Source organism: Terrapene carolina, unplaced genomic scaffold (assembly GCF_002925995.2).
Source record: "Terrapene carolina triunguis isolate 2854851 unplaced genomic scaffold, T_m_triunguis-2.0 Scaffold62, whole genome shotgun sequence".
Taxonomy (NCBI): domain Eukaryota; kingdom Metazoa; phylum Chordata; order Testudines; family Emydidae; genus Terrapene; species Terrapene triunguis.
The window spans coordinates 58,431,142-58,449,390 of NW_020664413.1; the positions used below are offsets into that span (position 1 = coordinate 58,431,142).

Consider the following 18,249-nt stretch of genomic DNA (forward strand, 5'->3'; position numbering starts at 1 on the left):
GAAAGTATCTTCAACAATGAGAGCTAGAAACTTAGGTTTGTAATAGCTCTTTTTAAAAAATGAAAGCCTAATTTTTGCAGAAATTGAGGCTGAGCAGGGAAATATTGCTACTGACAAATGGTTTTTCAAGCCTTAGTCTATAACCAGTCAGACTTCATAAACTGATCATGGTTTGGTCTGGTCAGCATCTGGATAAGAAACATCCGTCTTTCGTGGAATAAACTGCAGCTGCTACATCTCCTCTGCTGCAGAAAGGGTCTCTGCAATTACAGTTTCTCTTAATATAATTCTAATATATTTAAAAATTTTTAAAAAAATATAATCAAAAATTTAATATTGAATGTCACAACAATCAGATTTAAGATTTCTACAACAGATTCTGTACTCCCTTGGGTGCAGGCATTACAGTTTGTTCTTTGATATGTGATCACTCCACAGTGGACAATTTTAATATAGGCAGGCCAGGATTCAGGTATACTATCCTGTTATTGACCCAGAGCGGTGACGTTAGATCTGGCTGAGGGGCTCTAACAATCAGCAGAGTTGCTAAGTGATTATTTATCAACTGTATAGTATGCAAATCCCCTGCTCTGATTGCCTGCTCATTTCAGATCTTCTTATCCATATGCCCCTAACAAAAATCTTCTGATAGCAATGGAGTAGTCTGCTGGTATTTGTACCTTTTTTTGTGTTTTCTAGATCTGCTTTAAGCTGGTTTAGGTAACATGGTGGGTTAAAAAAAACGTTAAATACAAAACTCTATGCAGACACAGCCAAACTTGGCTGCCTGAGTTTCTTATTTCCCCCTATGCAATTACTTTTTCTCAATACTGCTTCTGGCTTTTGAAGAAGGCGATCACATTCTCTTTTTCTCCAACTAAATTTATTTTTTAATGTGTCTTTATAGACTACATAGACTTCCCCTCTGTAACCTCTTCACCTTTCCCTCCAGTCTCTCACCTTTGCAGGTTGTGGTTTGTAAGTGTAATGCTTTAAAATGTTGTATGGTCTGATAGATAATATAGCCTGAGGATGTCATATGTCAGGAGATAATATATCACATTTTTGAAAAACGTCACTACAGAAAGATTGTGACATTGATTTAGGAGAGACATGATTGAAACATTTACAAGAAGAAATCTCTTACAAGCTGCATTAGTTTGTTTATATGAACATATTTAGTGTATGTGTGTTTAAATTGGATAAAAAAATTAAAATGTATCTATAATGCACATAGAAAATTTAATAAATAGAATTTTAATACAGGAATCTTTAGCTCATGATTTTCTTTTTCACCTTTATTTATTTATGACTGAGGACAAAAATAAATAAACTACATAAACACTTTTTTTGTCTCTTTTCAAAAAGTTTCTTTTAAACCTATTAAATATCAGACATCCAAATAACCAGGTTCCAAATGCTCCCTAAGCCATAAAGCAGTAAGATACGTGTTTTTTACATCTATGACAAGATGACCCTGCTGGACACTTACTAACTAGGCTAATCCCAACACTGTATTTGTGTGCTATTAGTGCCCCTGTGGTCTGGGTAGGCTGTAGGAACTTCTAGGCACACTCCCTGGGCATAGACTTTGTCTGGTATTGCTTTCAGAAGTGGGACCCTGCGGTCCAGCTGCCCAATCCAAGACTCCCCAGTAGCTTAAGCACACGCTTCCCAGAGCTCCATTCTTGTGGTTACTCTGGTGTACAGTTTACCCTTTCAGAGACACTGGATGATTGAAGCAAATAATTAGGGTTACCATATTTCCACAATCAAAAAAGAGGACACGGGGGGGGGGAAGCCCCGCCCTAGCCCCACCCCGCCCCCATCCACTCCCTCCCACTTCCCACCCCCTGATTGCCCCCCTCAGAACCCCAAACCCCCCTGCTTCTTGTCTCCTGACTGCCCCCTGCTGAGAACCCCCCACCCTAACTGCCCCCCCCAGGTCCCTACCTGTCCCTTGACTGCCCCGACCTTTATCCACTCGCATGGGTGGCAGGGTTGTAGAAATTTTGGTGGGGCCCAGAACCCCCCCCCCCACCTGCCTAAGGCTCTGGGAGGGGGGTTGGGTGGGGGGAGAAGGTCTGGGGTACAGGTCCTGGGCTGGGGATTAGGGTGCAGGAGGGGTGCAGGGTGCAGGCTCTGGGATAGAGTTTGGGTGCTGGGTGCAGGCTCCGGGCTGGGGCAGGGGGTGGGTGTGCAGGAGGGGGTGAGGGGTGCAGGCTCTGGGATGGAGTTTGGGGGTGGGAGGCGGTGCAAACGGAGGGGGTGCAGGCTTTGGGAGGGCGTTTGAGGGCAGGAGAGGGTGTGTGGGAAGGGGGGAGGGGGCTTGGGAGGGAGTTTGGGGATAGGAGGGGATGCAGGGGTGAGGGCTGTGGGTCTGAGGATGAGGGGTTCATGATGCAGGAGGGGGCTCAGGGCTGGGGCAGAGGATTAGGGTGCGAGGGGATGAGGGCTGGGGCTGAGGGGTTTGGGGTGTTGGAGAGGCTCGGGGCTAGGGTGGAAGGGCACGGTAAGGGCAGCCTGTCTTCCCATTAGTGGATGGGGGATGCTAGGACCCGGGGGCAGCAGACAGCAGTTGCTGCTGGCTCTGGCAGTACAAGCAGGCAAGGGAGAGGCAGGCAGGGAGGGGGGGTCCCACGGGGGGGGGGATGCGCGGAGGGGGGGTGGCAGGTGGAGGCCGGGGACCATCCAATACTCCCCTGCTCCCTGACTCCCCTTACCATTCTGGCTCCACATGTTTACAAAACACACTGCCCGATGGGTCGGTTTGTGTGTTACACAGGGCTGCAGACAGAGGGAGGGGGGAACAGGGGAGGGCTCTGGCTGCTGGAGGCCAATGGGAGCAGCTCAATCGGCCCAGCCGCCCAATCAGCAGCCGCACTCTGCGTGGAAGGGAGGGAGGGAGGCGAGGGAGAAAAAAAACCCAGACATTTTAACCTTGTTACCAATTCCTCCCGGACGGCTATTTAGAGACGCAAAAGCCGGACATGTCCATGGAAATACGGACGGATGGTAACCCTAAAATAATGCATAGATTTTGCAGAAGAACCTGCTAAGTCACTCCCACTTCTGAATTTCTCAGTGTGTCTTGTCTTCTATGTATCTTCCATTGTACTGTACATTCATAAAGTCAAAGACTGTTTATTTTTGTGTGCTGTATAGTGCAAAGGATGGCACTAAACAAATAATCCCAAACTACCAAAAGAGTAAACAGCACTGTACGTTGTACAAGAGGACCGGTTTCTCACACCTATTTAACATTTAGTAAGGTTCTCCTTACTCATAATGTTAAACTTAATAGTCCTTACTACATAGCTCACTTTGGGTGATGTTATAGGTGGCAGTGTAGCCAAGTATTTAAAAAAAATAAGCTACTTCTGTCTGAATATATTATTGGAAGAAATGAGGATCAGGGTGGTGTGGCATGATTTTTTTTTTCTTTTATTTGGTTCAAAACTGTGTCCATCAATAGATCCCAGGCATTTCAAGCTGTAGAACTCCTACAATGAGTGAGTAAACTAACTTGGTACACACAATGCAAATTTAATTAAAAAGACAAACCATGTACTCTTACGCTATGTCCAGGCTTTTGCTTTTGACCAAAATAAATAAAATTTAACAATCTAGTACAAGATTATGTGCAAATCTTTGCTATTGAAGTTGGTTGTTGCCATATAGGAATATTTTAATTTTAGCAAAAGCCTAAACTTATTGGTTGAGTGAAGCAAGGTCTTATACTCAATCGAAGGGTATTTCTGTGCCTCCTTGGCATTTGTGCATTCATGTGACCTGGCTTTAATTTAGCATTTGGTAAATATTTGCATAGTAATTCCTAAAATGCTCTCCCTCGCATAAAGGAATAGATGATAAACAGCCTTTAAATGGTTTGATGTTAAACATAAACATGACTTGCGCCCTAAGGCAGAATGAATATTGAACAGTTGTATTAATGTGCATGTGTATTTGAGAAATGCTGAGGTGAATTAGACCAGGTAATGTCTCAATATTTTTTTCTTTAAATTTAGGATAATGCCTTGAGTAAAGGTATGGATAGACCGTATAACATATGTAGCGTTCCAGGGGATATACACCCCCATTCATGTAATTAGGATTTCAGGAGCTATTCAGAAGAGGCGGCTACAAATGTTTTTCTTAAATGACCCCATTAACACAAGAGTGCATTGAGTGACACAAGCATACTGTACGCGTTCTTCAGCGGTTGGCTACAGTTTCTCTGTAGCTATTAACGTTTTATGTTTTCAGGATACTAGTTTTCTTGCTCTACTTAAAAAGGAAACTATTTGGACTTGCAAACTTCCTGTCAGGAGGGCTTAGAAGGAATCATTCTAGCAGCAGATGCTCCTTAGAAGATAGTTACCAACAAGAGCTATGAGAAGTAAATAAAAAAGAAAAAACCCTCCACGTTTCCCCCACCCCCCAAAAATCTTTGCTTTTTATGTGTGAATGTTTTTGAGGTCTTGAGATTTTTCTGAGTAGCCTTAGCACTGGTCAACTTTTCCTCCATTTTAACTTAGTGAAAAACATTTATCCTTTTGTCAGTGTTACAATAGTTAAAATTTTCCATCTAGCTCTATCACCCTAGATAAATTCATAACAAATTTATAATTATTATAGTTGATTCTGTATCCAAGAAACAAATGGTTGGATGGGGCAGGGGTCCTGGGGGGGCAGTCAGGATGGAGAGGGGGGGTTGGATGGGGCAGTTAGGGGCAGGGAGTCTGGGGGCAGTCAGGGAGTAGAGGTGGTTGGATGGGGCAGGGATCCTGGGGGACAGTGGTGAGCTGGAGCTGGTTCGCACCGGTTCACAAGAACCGGTTGTTAAATTTAAAAGCCGGTGTAGAACCGGTTCCTAAAGGGGCGGGCAGGTGAGCAAACTCTGGTCCACTGGCCACATCCGGCCCGCGGGACCGTCCTGCCCGGCCTGCCTGAGCTCCCAGCTGGGGAGGCTCCCCCGCCCCCCCTTCTCCTCGCAGAGCCCCAGCGCGCCGCGCTGCCGGCGCCAACGCTCTGGGCAGCTCTACAGCTCCTGCCTCTTTGAGCGGCATGGTAAGGGGGTGGGGCTGCGAGCTCCAGCGGCCGCGCGGCATCCTTACACAGCAGCATGTTAAGGGGGCCGGGCCGGGGCTGGGAGGCGGGGTTGGATAAGGGGCAGGGAGCGGTTGGAGGGGGCAGAGGCTCTGGGGTGGTGGTCAGGGGACGGGGAATGGGGGGAGGGGTTGGGTAGGCATGGAAATTCCGGGCGTCTGTCAGGGTGGAGGTGGATGAGGTCGGGGCAGTCAGGGGACACGGAGCAGGGCAAGTTGGATAGGGGGTGGGGTCCTGGGAGGCAGTTAGGGTGGGGGTTCTCAAGAGGGGGTGGCCAGGGGACAAGGAGTGGGGGGGGTTGATGGGTTGCAGGTTCTGAGGGGGGCAGTCGGGGGCAGGATGTGTGTTGGGGTTGGATGGCGGGAGGGGGAGACAGGTACGTGGGCCTTGTACTCACCGCGTGGTTCCCTACTGGGTCTTCGGCGGCACTGCGGCAGCGGGGGAGGTCTTCACTCGCTCCGGGTGAAGTACCTGCCGCCGAAATGCTGCCGAAAACCTGGAGCGAGTGACGACCACCTGCCGCTGCCGTGCCACCGAGGACCCGGTAGGGAACTGATTCTTAGGATTTTGGGAGCTCATCGCTGCTGGGGGTGGGTGTTGGATAGTGGGCGGGGGCCAGGCCATGCCTGGCTGTTTGGGGAGGCACAGCCTCCCCTAACCAGCCCTCCATACAGTTTCTGAAACCAAATTAAGCCAGGATGTGGCAAAATGTTAAATTATTAGTTGATAGGATATAGTTTTGTTTTTGAGTGTGTGGGAAGCAAGGTGCTACTTCAGCTAACAAACTTTACAAATTGTTACAGTCAACCCTTCCTTATGTATATAAACTGTTTTCCTTTGGTAAAAGTCTGTAACTTTACAACTTAAACTCAAACTTCCCTACTGCAGTCAGGGAATGGTGCCTATTAAGTCTGAATGAAAATACTCCTCTTCTAGTTGTAGTGCATCCTTTAAAAAATGGTCTGTAACTCCAATGGTACTCTTTTTAAAAGGATTATCCCATGACATCAGAAAGACCAAGACCTTTAAAGTCCAGGGAGACCCAAAGTCTTCTTGATGCTCATAATAGAGAAGATCATATGGAACCTGTCAAATCAAAAAGTTTTTAAATAAAATAAACTTTATAGATCTTATGGTTTATATTTTCCTTTACAGAAAGTTTAGATTCTTCAGATGTTGATGGTACCATCAGAGAAGTGCTGGAACTGCTTTCAGGCCTGTTCCTACTCACTTTGAACCTTAGCTATGAATTTTTTTGTTAGTTGATTACACTTGTAGTCCTTCTCTTTCCTTAAAATAAAGGTGGTGTTTTGGCTTTTTTAATCTTAAGGGATGGGGGAGGGGAGATAGTTGTTCTCATGGCATTTGACTTCACATCAACTGGAGATGAATGGCTTGTGCCTAATTTGCAACTCTAGAGGTTGGAGTCAGGGAGGGTGTTACATTTATTGCAGCTATTTAGACTTTGAGTGGAAACAGTTTTTTCCTTCTTGTGCATAAGAATGTTTGGAGTCTGCTGAGAGAGTAAAATATTCTTCAGACTTGAGATGTATGTGGAATGGATGGGTGATTTTGCAAATCTGACTATTTGTGCTTTTGGAGGTGAACCAAAATAATTTTCTACAATTAGGCTGTCCATAACAAGTTGATATTGTTGTTTTGTAAACATCAAGTATGAACAAATCTTCTCTCTTCTTATGAGAGAGCTGCTTTACAAGGCTTAAAAGTCATTAGAAACATCCATATGAAATTTGGTCTCTTAAAACCAAATGTTTAATGCAGTCTTCTTTGGAGGTTACGTTCTTAAGATTATGATGCTTCACCAAGTGCTGGTCTTCTACTATATAGAAATGGCCAGAAATGCTAAGCAAAGGAGGAAAGTAGCACACACACAAAAATTATTTTTTCTGCTAATGTTATTTAGTTGCTCATCTTTGTAATTTTAGTGTAAATCTTAACAATTCCTTATGCTCACACATGTGAATACTGAAGAGTCTGTTAAAGTTCCTCTTGGATGTCTTGTTTTTTTTATCTTATTTATGAGAATGAGAAGCTAAATTTTATATTGGCAGTGTTTGTCTTAGGATGCTTGTGGGGAAAGTTAAACTCTGCTGCTTCAGACTCACGCAGGAATTTGTTTTCTCTTACTTATGCCCACCCACACAAGCATTCTGTTGCTGGATTCTTTTTGTGGTCCCAGGTTACAGAAAAGTTAAGACTTTATTATCGCATGTGGGGGTGGCTTTTAGTTGTTGAGCTTTTTGGTCTTGTATTTTGGGCAGCATGTTGCATTCTTTAGGACCACACAGCTTTTCTTCCTAAAACATTGTCATCTTGGATTATAGAAGCTATAAAATGTCAAGTAGACATAAACCGTGGAAAACAAAAATATTTTCACCAGCTGTTTTTTTTCTTTAAAAGCATCTTAAAGCCTTGTACAGCAGACTTACGAAATAGCATAAAATTTATAACTTGTTTTAATATAGTTTGATATAAACACACTACCCCACAGAAATTTGTAATTTGCAAGTGTAATATTTAAATCAAAGGTCCCAGTTTTACGAACTGTGAATACATTTATATGACCATTGAAAGGTAGGGGATAAGCATCTATTGCTAATGATGCAGTTTGAGTCATATTTTATAAGTTTATTATAAGGGTCAAGTTATTCTTTTTACAAGGTTTCTGCATTAAACAAATTGTTTTGTTCATGAGATCACGTTTGTCTATTATAGATACATTTCTTTGATTTTTTTTTTTAATTTTTTTAATTTTTTTTAAATCTTAGAATTTGGTAGGCACATTGAAAATGCTCAAAACAGTTGAACTCTTGGCTTTAAAAAGTAATGTTTTGAGGTGTAATAGTGGTCTGAAATTCAGATTAAGGTAATTAATAGACTGAATTTCATCATTATAAATACTGGTTTTATCTTTGCATATTTTTTAGTAGATTTTTGTCATTCAAGCCTTTTGATATTTAAGATGAACAATTTTGGTGGGTGGTTTCAATGCAACATTGGAGGGTGAAAACGCTGCCAAATTCCCAGAATATACAGGAGTATTTCAAATAAAGATACTTTTATTGAATTGTACGCTTGTTAAGCCACACTGCACCTTACAAACACCGAATCAAGGAAGAACAAGACACACAATATTGAGTATATGGCTAGTGGTCAACATGTGGGACTCTCTGGACTGAGAGAGAGGATACCTTGACAGTAGTGCATGCTAATGTCTTGTATAATATTACCCTGCAACTGAAGATGGGAGAGTGACTGCACGATCCTGGAACTAAGATTGGGCCAAATATACGTGAAAATTGTAATGTGTATAATTTAAAAACATATAGATTGAGGTGTGACGTTGCACTCTATATGATTTTATGAAAGTATGCTCATGAGTGTGAATATAATGTAATTAAAATATGCTTCATGCAAAAGGTCTCGTGTAAGGTATCATTACAAAGCTTATAATCTACTGAGTGTGGTCATCCTATTTGTATAAATGTATCACTCTTGTATCTGAAACTAGAAATGTGCAATATAATTCTGAGGGCCTATTGTAATTATGCAAAGTGTGGGCCATTAATGGTGGTTTGGAATCTTGATGGCTCCCATCAACCAGGACAATTGACTGTGGATGGCTCTGTTTGCAGGCAGGCCTTCCTGTGAGTCAGGCTGGGAGGAATGAAGGCTTGAGGTCTTACAGTGACATGTGATCCTGTCACCTGAACTGGAATCCATCTTTAACCTGGTGCTTTTCCATTGAGAAGGAGGGGTGGGAACCCAGAGGGACAAAGGATTCCCACCTTATGCAAAAGATATATAAGTGGGTGGAACAGAACAAAGGGAGTGACCATCATGGGAAATCCCCTAGCTACCACCTGAGCTGGAACAAGGGCTGTACCAGGGGAAAGGATTGTGCCCAGACTAGGAAGGCGTCCAGTCTGTGAAAGAAACTTATTGAAACATCTCTGAGGGTGAGATTTTATCTGTATTCAGTTTTATTACTGTACTAGGCTTAGACTTGCCTGTTTTATTTTATTTTGCTTGGTAATTCACTTTGTTCCGTCTGTCACTACGTGGAACCACTTAAATCCTACTTCCTGTATTTAATAAAATCACTTTTTACTTGTTAATTAACCCAGAGTATGTATTAATACCTGTGTGTGTGTGTGTGTGTGGGGGGGGTGTAAACAGCTGTGCATATCTCTCTATCAGTGTTATAGAGGGTGAACAACTTACGTATAAGCCTTATACAGGGTAAAACGGATTTATTTGGGGTTTGGACACCACTGGGAGTTGAGCATCTGAGTGTTAAAGTCAGGAACACTTCTTAAGTTGCTTTCAGTTAAGTTTGCAGCTTTGGGGCATGTGGTTCAGACCCTGGGTCGGTACTGGAGCAGACTGGCGTGTCCAGCTCAACAAGACAGGGTGCGGAGTCCCAAGCTGGCAGGGAAAGCAGGGGCAGAAGTAGTCTTGGCACATCAGTTGGCAGCACCAAGGGGGTTTCTGTGATCCAACCCATCCAATGAGGTTTAAGCACGGGGAAAAAGGTGAAATGAATTTTTGCTCATGCAATCAGATATTAATATATGTGAAAATTCTCTGAGAGCTGTACCAAATATTCAATTTCAATTAAAATAGCATGTGGTAGTAAGATGCTGTTAATTAGCTATTGAAACTATATAATGGGAAGTAAACTTGCCCTTTAAGTGCTCTTATGGAAACCCTTTTTCCTGGTTTATAAACTTCCTTTTATCAGTATAAAATTAGTTCAGTTTACAACTTGTAGGTAAAGGGAAGATAGATAAAGGTTGCTAGGGAAAAATGACTTGTTTAAACATTACCTATGGCAGGGTGGAATTGGCTGGCTTCCCAGTAGATGTGTGGGTTTTATCAGAGTTTCTGTGGAGGGGTGTGTGTGTGTGTGTGTGTGTGTGTGTGTGCGCAGACAAGGTGGTAGCATGTAATGGACTGATGTCCCACCCCCATTCTGATTTTTTTTTTTTTTTTTTTGAGGCACTTAGCACTTCTTGGCTGTATCATAAGAGCACCCCAACCAAGATTGAGTTTTCATTGTGCTAGATATTATACAAACCTATGCAAATGTTCCCTGCTTCAAAGAAGTTAAAATCTAAATAGACATGACAGAGACAAGGGGGTGGGAGAAATGGTTACATTGCAGAAGAATCAGGATGGTGGCTGACAAACCTCTGGTTAGTTCAGTGTGTTTTTTTTCCCCTCATGTCAGTTTTGTGATTTATTTTGTGTGGTGTGGGTGTGTGTGTGGGGGCGGGGGGACTTCTAAAGAGTCTTGGAAATGGGGTGGAGAGGGAAGGCTGGAGGGGAAGAATTAATAGGAGCAAAAGAGAAGGGGAAAATGAAAGCAGCAGAGAGGATGGGAAGAATGGTGATGAATGTGGAAGGCAAGAAGAGTCAGGCTGGGCACATAGGTCCTGTGTGGGAGAGAGTGGGAGGAAGTTGGAGCAATCAGCTGATGACGTGAGTCTAGTCGGGAAGTCAGGCCATGCCTACACTACAGGAACTAAACCAGGATAGTTACAGCACTGTAGCTATGCTTGCATAATCCTGTAGTGTACATGCAGTCTACATTGACAGAAGAGGGTTTTACTGCAGTGTAGGGATACTACCTCCCTGAGCTATGGTACCCATGTCGACAGAAGCATTCTTCCGTCCACCTATCTGCATCTACACTGGGAGTTAGGTTGGTATTGCTACGGCACTTGGGTGTGTTTGCCTTTCCCCCCACAATATTTCAACATTTTCAATGCAGATCAGGCCTCAGTCTGATATTACCAACATCCAAGAGGTTATAGAGGTACAAGGGAAGCCCTAGCTGGACTGCTTCTCTCTCAGCCTGTGATTTTGCTGTTTAGCACTTTATTGTTAGAGGGTAGCTCTTAGTGCTGGTTCCACCCTTAAAGCAGGTGCTTTTGCTTTTAACTTCCCCATGGATTTAAAATTGCCCAATCTTCTAAGATGTGGATTTAATTATTAACTACTTTATTCAATTTCAGTAGGGTAACTTAAGGGTAGAATGGCATAATTTTTTCTGAATTTGTTTTTAATTTGTAAGGCACAATATGCTTTCTTTATTGAGTTCTTTTATTTAACTAAGCAGGTTGTCCTTTTTTTAGCCTGCTACAGAGAGGAGATCCAAGCCAGCAGTATGTTTGCCAATATTATTGATGATTAACTCTGGTTCAGTGCTTAACCTCAGGAATGACACTTGAAATTCTCTAGTAAGCAATTCATTTAGAAACAAAATCTTCTTCCACTGAAGTTGATAATTGTGCCATTGGCTTCAGGGGAAGCATCGTGTAGCGTTCTGTTAAAGTTGGGGATGGGGGAGCGTGCTGTCTTCAGAGGACTGAAACTTGGTTCCTGTTGTGCCATGTCAAATTACATGAGTAAGCCTACCCGTTCACAAACATTGTCTTCTGCGTTTTGCCTCAATGAATCCCATTATCAGTTGTCTCTGTTGGGGGAGCGACTTTCATAAGCAGGAAATTCTTGGTGGATGGTGTAGGTGAGATGGGGTACGGTATGAGTGTGTGATTTGCAAAACTCTATAAATTTTTCCCCAACTTCTCAGACAGTAAATTTTCTTTAAATTACAGTGGTTTACAGTGAAATAGCATGGTTTCTTTAAATTTCTTTCTTGTAATGTGTAAAATCTATCTAACCTCATTTACATTTTGGTAAAGGATTAAAATGTACAGTAAATCAATGCAAATATACATCTTAAGATCATATTGGACATTATTCCATTGGTAGTAACCGGACATAAAAATTCACACTGTTTGTATCAGTAGATGTTTCTTTGAACTCTTCACCAGAAATAGTCTAAAATGGACTATTTTGTAAACGTCTTTACCAAAGGAGAGAGAAGTAAAAATGGAATACAAAAATCGTATTGGCTTGATAGAACTAAAAAGCTGAAGTTTGGTTTGATAAAATGCCTTTGTTTTTGTTGTTGTTGCGCAGGACCCTGCTTACTGGGTGAACATTCACCACCTCGAGTATACAGATGGGGGGATCCTGGACCCAGATGATGTGCTGGCAGATGTTGTGGAGGACAAAGATAAGGTAGATAAAAAGAGAGAGGTGGTGGTGGTGTTGGCTGCAGAGTTTGAATTACAATATTGTACTTGCCTTTCCTGTGTACCTTCAATAACCTTATGTACTTGCTTGGTACTTGAGTACCAAGAGTGTGGTGCAGTATTCGGTACTCTTAAATCAAACACATCTGCCTAGACATGTTGCAGCTATGTTCTTCATTCAGCACTACTGCAAAAGCAAAATGTATGACCAAAAGAGCTGATATATTCACATAAGATTAGTATTTGATTTAAAACTTAATCCTTTAATTCAAGACATTTTATGGTTCTCTTGTAGTTTTATGAAATGGGGCTGGTTTTTGATGAGGAGAGGATGTGGAGTTGGATGGGATATTAATTTTATCCCAGTAATATTTCTAACTTTTTTTTTTTAAAATATCTCTAGAGGAAAGTTTGAGAACCACTCATGATAAGTCATGGATTAATGTGAAGAACTGCAGCAATTCTATTTTGTAATTCACATAGAATCAATGTGCTTCAGAACGGAACTGAAAGTCTGGGCAGGTCACATCCACTCCAGTGCACTCGAGTGTGTGTTTTATATATAGTCCCAAAGGCCATGGGTGTCCAGCTTGGGAATTCCTGACCCAAGGTATCCTATATGTACATAGAAATAGCTCACCTAAAAATACCTAGTATTGCTGCTTAATTACCCTGGCAGAATAGTGTAGTTTAAGTGAATTCATCAATAAATTACTTGAAGTATGTAGTCTGAAGAGTGTAGTTCAGATCTGATTAACATTTCATTATTGTATTTGAATTATAATCTAATCCATAAAAGTATTCATGCTAAGAAAAAAATATTAAAGCAGATGTCCAAAAAAATGGTTTCTGTTTATATATTTTTGAAAATGTGAAATTTGTTTTCCTATCCTGCAGAAAAAGCCTTTTCAATGTAAGACTCTTCGTCTCATAGAGTAATCTTTTTCCTGACATGAGTAGCACCGATAATAATTACAGATTGATTCATAGATTGCTAAACTAATTTATATCCTGGAGCTGTGTGTGAGAGAGGAAAAAAAAAATGAGATTAGTGCTTATTGAAAGAAAAGTGCTTGACTGTTAGAGTTGACTTGCTGCTTGGAATAATTCCGACTTCAAAACAGTAGGTCGCTGTGTAACACTACAAAACATACTGTAATGTAGGATGACTAAAACTACATAATTTTAAAGCTCAGTGTATACAAAGTGGCAGCAGCAAGGTCTTTGAAGGATTTCATGTCACATTAGCTGTATTTCACTAAATTAACAAATGCAAGAAAAAACAGTTCCACTGTGTGTAATTAAAGTTGACATTTCTAATAGATTATAAAATGTAGCAGTGGTCTCCCTTGAATTGTACATTGTGGTGAGGTCTCATGAGGTTGCCACTGAGATCATGATGGGCCATCTTGTTAAAAAAAAACAAACAAACAAAAAAAAACCCCAACAAAAAACAATAGCTCACATTGGAAAGAGTTTCATTTAGATATAATGGTAGGGGTTTGGATAACTCAGGAAATGGTTATGGAATTTAGACCTTTCACCTCTGTCACTTTGTTCTTTCTAAAAAGAACAAGGAATACTTGTGGCACCTTAGAGACTAACATTTATTTGGGCATAAGCTTTCGTGGGCTAAAAGCCACTGCAGTTTTAGCCCACGAAAGCTTATGCCCAAATACATTCCTTAGTCTCTAAGGTGCCACGAGTACTCCTTGTTCTTTTTGCTGATACAGACTAACATGGCTACCGCTCTGAAACCTGTCATCTTTGTTCTTTCTGTATCTGTGGCAGAAATAAGATTCAGAACAGAAAATGTTCCAGGACTTTTTAAAACACTTCAAAGAATGACGGGAGAATTATTGTATCTTATGCTCAAATAACTGTTTCCAAGCATTTGCGTATCATACTTGTCCTGGTTTTATGCACACACAAATACAAAGAGCAATGCAGCACCTAAATCCTTCAGTTTGTCTTTCTGAATGATCATTGGTAAATGTGTTTTAAATCTGATATTGCTCAGAAGCAACCAGCAGTGCTATTGAGCCCTGCTTCACAAAATTCCCAGGAACATTTTTGTATCAAACCAGGAACAACAGCTGGATGATGGTGGCATACATAAATTGCCAAGGAAAAACACAGCAATAATCTGAAGCACAAGGCCACTGGAATCCTTTATATTTGGAGAAACAGAACCTCTCCATCACAGCTTACATGGATGCCAGGCAAAACAAGAGTCAAGGTCAAATGGCTTAATTTTCAAATACTACCAGCAGGGAAGTGGCGAGCTAAAATAGGACATGTTTGATCTTTTGTCTCTTTGTGGCTTTCTCGCTCATCTAGACTCATTTGTAACTTAAAACGGCAGGCTGGTATTTTGCTCTCAATTAATGGAATACATGAACATAGAAGATGGACATCTTCACTTTTTCTATGTATGTACTGGTATATACATTCTCTGAAATAACTTGAAAAATAAGACTAGATAAAGTGTGTGTAATTCTAATTACAGTGTATTGGCTTCACATACTACTATTAACTAGGTTCTTAAAGATGGAAACTGCAAAACCAGGAAGCATCCAGTTTTTCAAAAGCTAGTTTTTATCAGTACCCCCTTATTCACCTTAAAGTCATAACATTTGAGTGTTACATGGATGCTCCTGTTAACTAATTAACATCCTATTTCAAAATCCCAGAAATTTCCTACAGTTGGAGCACACAAGGATTTGTGGGGTGGGGGTCTTAGTCACCTAGTACGTAGACTGAGGTCTGTCCAAACGTCTGTCACAGATTCAGTTTCTTATGTGGCCTAAGGGATTAAACCTCAGTTCTTCGCTGAGTAATGGTTCCTTTGTATCCCACTGTGGGTTTATGCGTATGCCCAGTGCAAGAGAATTTGAAAGTAGTGTTTGTTGGTCCATGCCTTTGCCCTGGCTCTCCTCGTACTTCTGGCTGAGGGGATAAAGGGTAGGGTGAATTGACCATTTCTCCAGTTACTTCTCACCACCGCATGGTCCAGGTTGGAACTGCCAATGTCAGTAGCTTTGTCTTCATCCTACAAAATAAGGTTTAGATTTTTGCTTTGTAAATAGTTTTAACAGCTTATATAGTTATTACAGTTGAGTGTTCGGATTGTCTCTTTGGGAGACACCCTCCACTCCATCTCCCTGTATCACGTTCAGGTACCCAACTATGCCCAGGACTCCAAGCTTCAAACTCTGTGTTTCTTGCTGACGATCCTTCTTGGTCAGTGATGACCACCAGTGCTGCCTGTACTGGCTTGGGGAAGCCCACATAGTGATGAGGTGCAGTATCTGCTGATCATTCTCCAGCTGTACCTGAGAAGAGTGAGAACTTTGTCTCTGGAAACATTTCATGGAGAAGGCCATGAAGTCTCAATCAGACCCAGGCCAGGGAACCCTCCCTCTACATGTGCCTGATTCAGCAAGGAGAATGCCTCACAGGCCCACCAGTAGAATTTATTTTCTCACCCTGCTCCCAATTCTACTGCTGGTCCAGGCCACTTTTGAAAGGGCTAGACCGCAACATCCCCAGTCTATTCCTATGGATAAAGAGGGCAAATGTCTGGACCTGTTGGGGAGAAAGTTTTGTCATTTAGCCTCCAGTTTAGGGTAGCCAATTAAGACTTCCTGAACTATGCCAAGTTTGCAAAGATTACTGACAGGCATCTGCAACAGGACAGAGCTCCTTTCTAAGCTTTGATAGATGAAGGCAGGGCCGGCTCTAGGATTTTTGCCGCCCCAAGCAAAAACAATTTTGGCCGCCCCCCCCCCACCGTTTTTTTCTTACCCCACCCCTGGCCCCGCCTTAACTCCGCCCCTTCCCCAAATCCACAGCCCTGCCTCCTCCCCCCAGGCTCTCAAGCCTAGGAGGGAGGGAGGGAGGAAGGGGGAGAAGCAGCGCGCGCGCTGCGGCCACTCGGGCTCTCCCGCTCCCTCCCAGGCTCTCAAACCTCTCGCAGCGGGGGCACATTTTTAGGGGCGGCATGGCTGGCGCCAGAATGCCGCCCCTAGAAATGTGCCGCCCCAAGCACCAGCTTGTTTTGCTGGTGCCTAGAGCCGGCCCTGGATGAAGGCAAAGTAATAACCAAGACCACGCTCCAATCCGCAGTTGACAACTCTGATACCTCCTCTAGAGCTATGGCTACTGCTGCTGTTATGTGCAGGGAATCACGGCTCCATGCATCAGGGTTCCCTAGTGAGACCCAGAATACCGTTGAGGTCCTTCCCTTTGGTGAATTGCAGCTCTTCAACCAAAAGATGGACGAGTCCCTCCATACCCCAAATTGACACTACTTCCAAATTTTCCAGCTCTGGGTGTATAGTGCGCATGCATGCAACCCACAGAGGAATACAAATGGGGACTACACCTCTCGAAGAATGTTCAGTTGCAGATCAGTAACTTCCTCTTATCTAAAGGTTCAGTTTTTCTACCCTCTGGTTTATTATTCAAGATTTTTTTTGTACTCTTCCCACATCTTTTTTTTTCCTTAGCTATTGCATAGTTGAGACTTCCAGTGGGACTCCTGCACTTCATCCTGGTTCTGCAGATCTTCAAAATACCTCTGTGTAATCTTCAAGAGGGTGCTTTGCCATATTTGTTTGTTCCCTTCCTTATAGAAATGATATCATAAGGGGAGAGTGTTGAGAGTTCTGTCTGTTAAGGAAGCCTATGTTGAGTTTTTCCTTGAAAAGTTTGGCCCAGGTTCTAACTGGTACACAGCCAACATACAGTTTCACACTTTAGATTTGGAATCAGCTTGTAACGTCTTTCTACGCTTGAGTGTAGAGAATTGGCTATCTTATTGTTTGTTCATGGGGATCTTAAATGCTTAAAGGCTCAGTCTCTCTGAATGGACCAGTTCATATATATCAAGCATGTAGAACGGGTCGGCAACCTTTCAGAAGCGGTGTGCCGAGTCTTCATTTATTCACTTAAATTTAAGGTTTCAAGTGCCGGTAATACATTTTAATGTGTTTTTTTTTTTTTTTTTTTTTTTTTTTTAGAAGGTCTCTCTCTATAAGTCTGTATATTATATAACTAAACTATTGTTTTATTTGTAAAATAAACAAGGTTTTCAAAATGTTTAAGAAGCTTCATTTAAAATTAAATTAAAATGTTGAACTTACGCTGCCGGCCTGCTCAGCCCGCTGCTGGGCTGGGGTTCTGTTCACCTAGGCCGGCAGTGGGCTGAGCGGGGCTTGCAGCCGGGACCCCGGCCGACCAGGGTCTGGCAGCCAGAACCCCAGCCCGGCAGTGGGCTGTGTGGGGCTGGCGGACGGGACCCCAGACCGGCAGTGGGCTGAGCGGCTCAGCCCGCTGCCGCTCAGCGGTTCCATCCGCCGGCTCCTGCCAGCCGGGATCCCGGCTGCCGGACCTGCTCAGCCCGCTGTCGGTCTGGGGTCCTGGCCCTGCCCACATACAGTGGGTACCTACCTTCTCCCTGGTTCTGGCCCATTCTATTCCTCTCGCTCTCTGCACTGAGCTGAGGGTGGGAGTGCACTGAGCACAGGGCTGGGGGTGAAGGAGCAGGCTGGGGGTTGGGGTGTAGGGTCTGGCCAGGAGCTAGAATGAGGGAGGGGGCTCAGGTTTGGGGCAGAAGGTTTGGGTGTAGAGTGCTTACCTGGGCAGCTCCCATTTGGTGTGAGGGGTGCAGGTGGGAATGTTGGGGGGGGTGCAGGAACTCCCATTTGGTGCTCAGGGTGGGGGGGTGCATGAGGTGGGGGGCTGGGTATGTGGGGGGGATGCAAGAGTCAGGGCAGAGGGCTGGGGGCATGTGAGGTGGGTGCAGGTATCAGGGCATAGGGTGTGGGGGGCCTGGGTATGTGTGGGGTGCCAGAGTCAGGGCTGGGTTCATGGGGGTGGGGGGTGAAGGAGTCAAGCAGAGGGCTGGGTGTGTGTGAGGGGGGTACAGGGCTCAGGGCAGGGGCCTGAGGGTGTGTGTGAGACTGCAGGGCTCAGGGCACGGGCCTGGGTGTGTGTGTGCGTGGGAGGG

The 18,249-nt window shown here is 43.3% G+C and overlaps 1 protein-coding gene across 1 annotated transcript in view; it reads left to right on the plus strand.

Moving 5' to 3' along the window:
• PARD3B (par-3 family cell polarity regulator beta) overlaps positions 1-18,249 on the plus strand; it is a 589,898-nt gene that overhangs the window by 25,026 nt on the left and 546,623 nt on the right. The window contains exon 2 of the mRNA XM_024206395.2: positions 12,121-12,222. Within this exon, the coding sequence (XP_024062163.1) occupies positions 12,121-12,222 (102 nt within the window). The remainder of the gene's footprint in view (positions 1-12,120; positions 12,223-18,249) is intronic.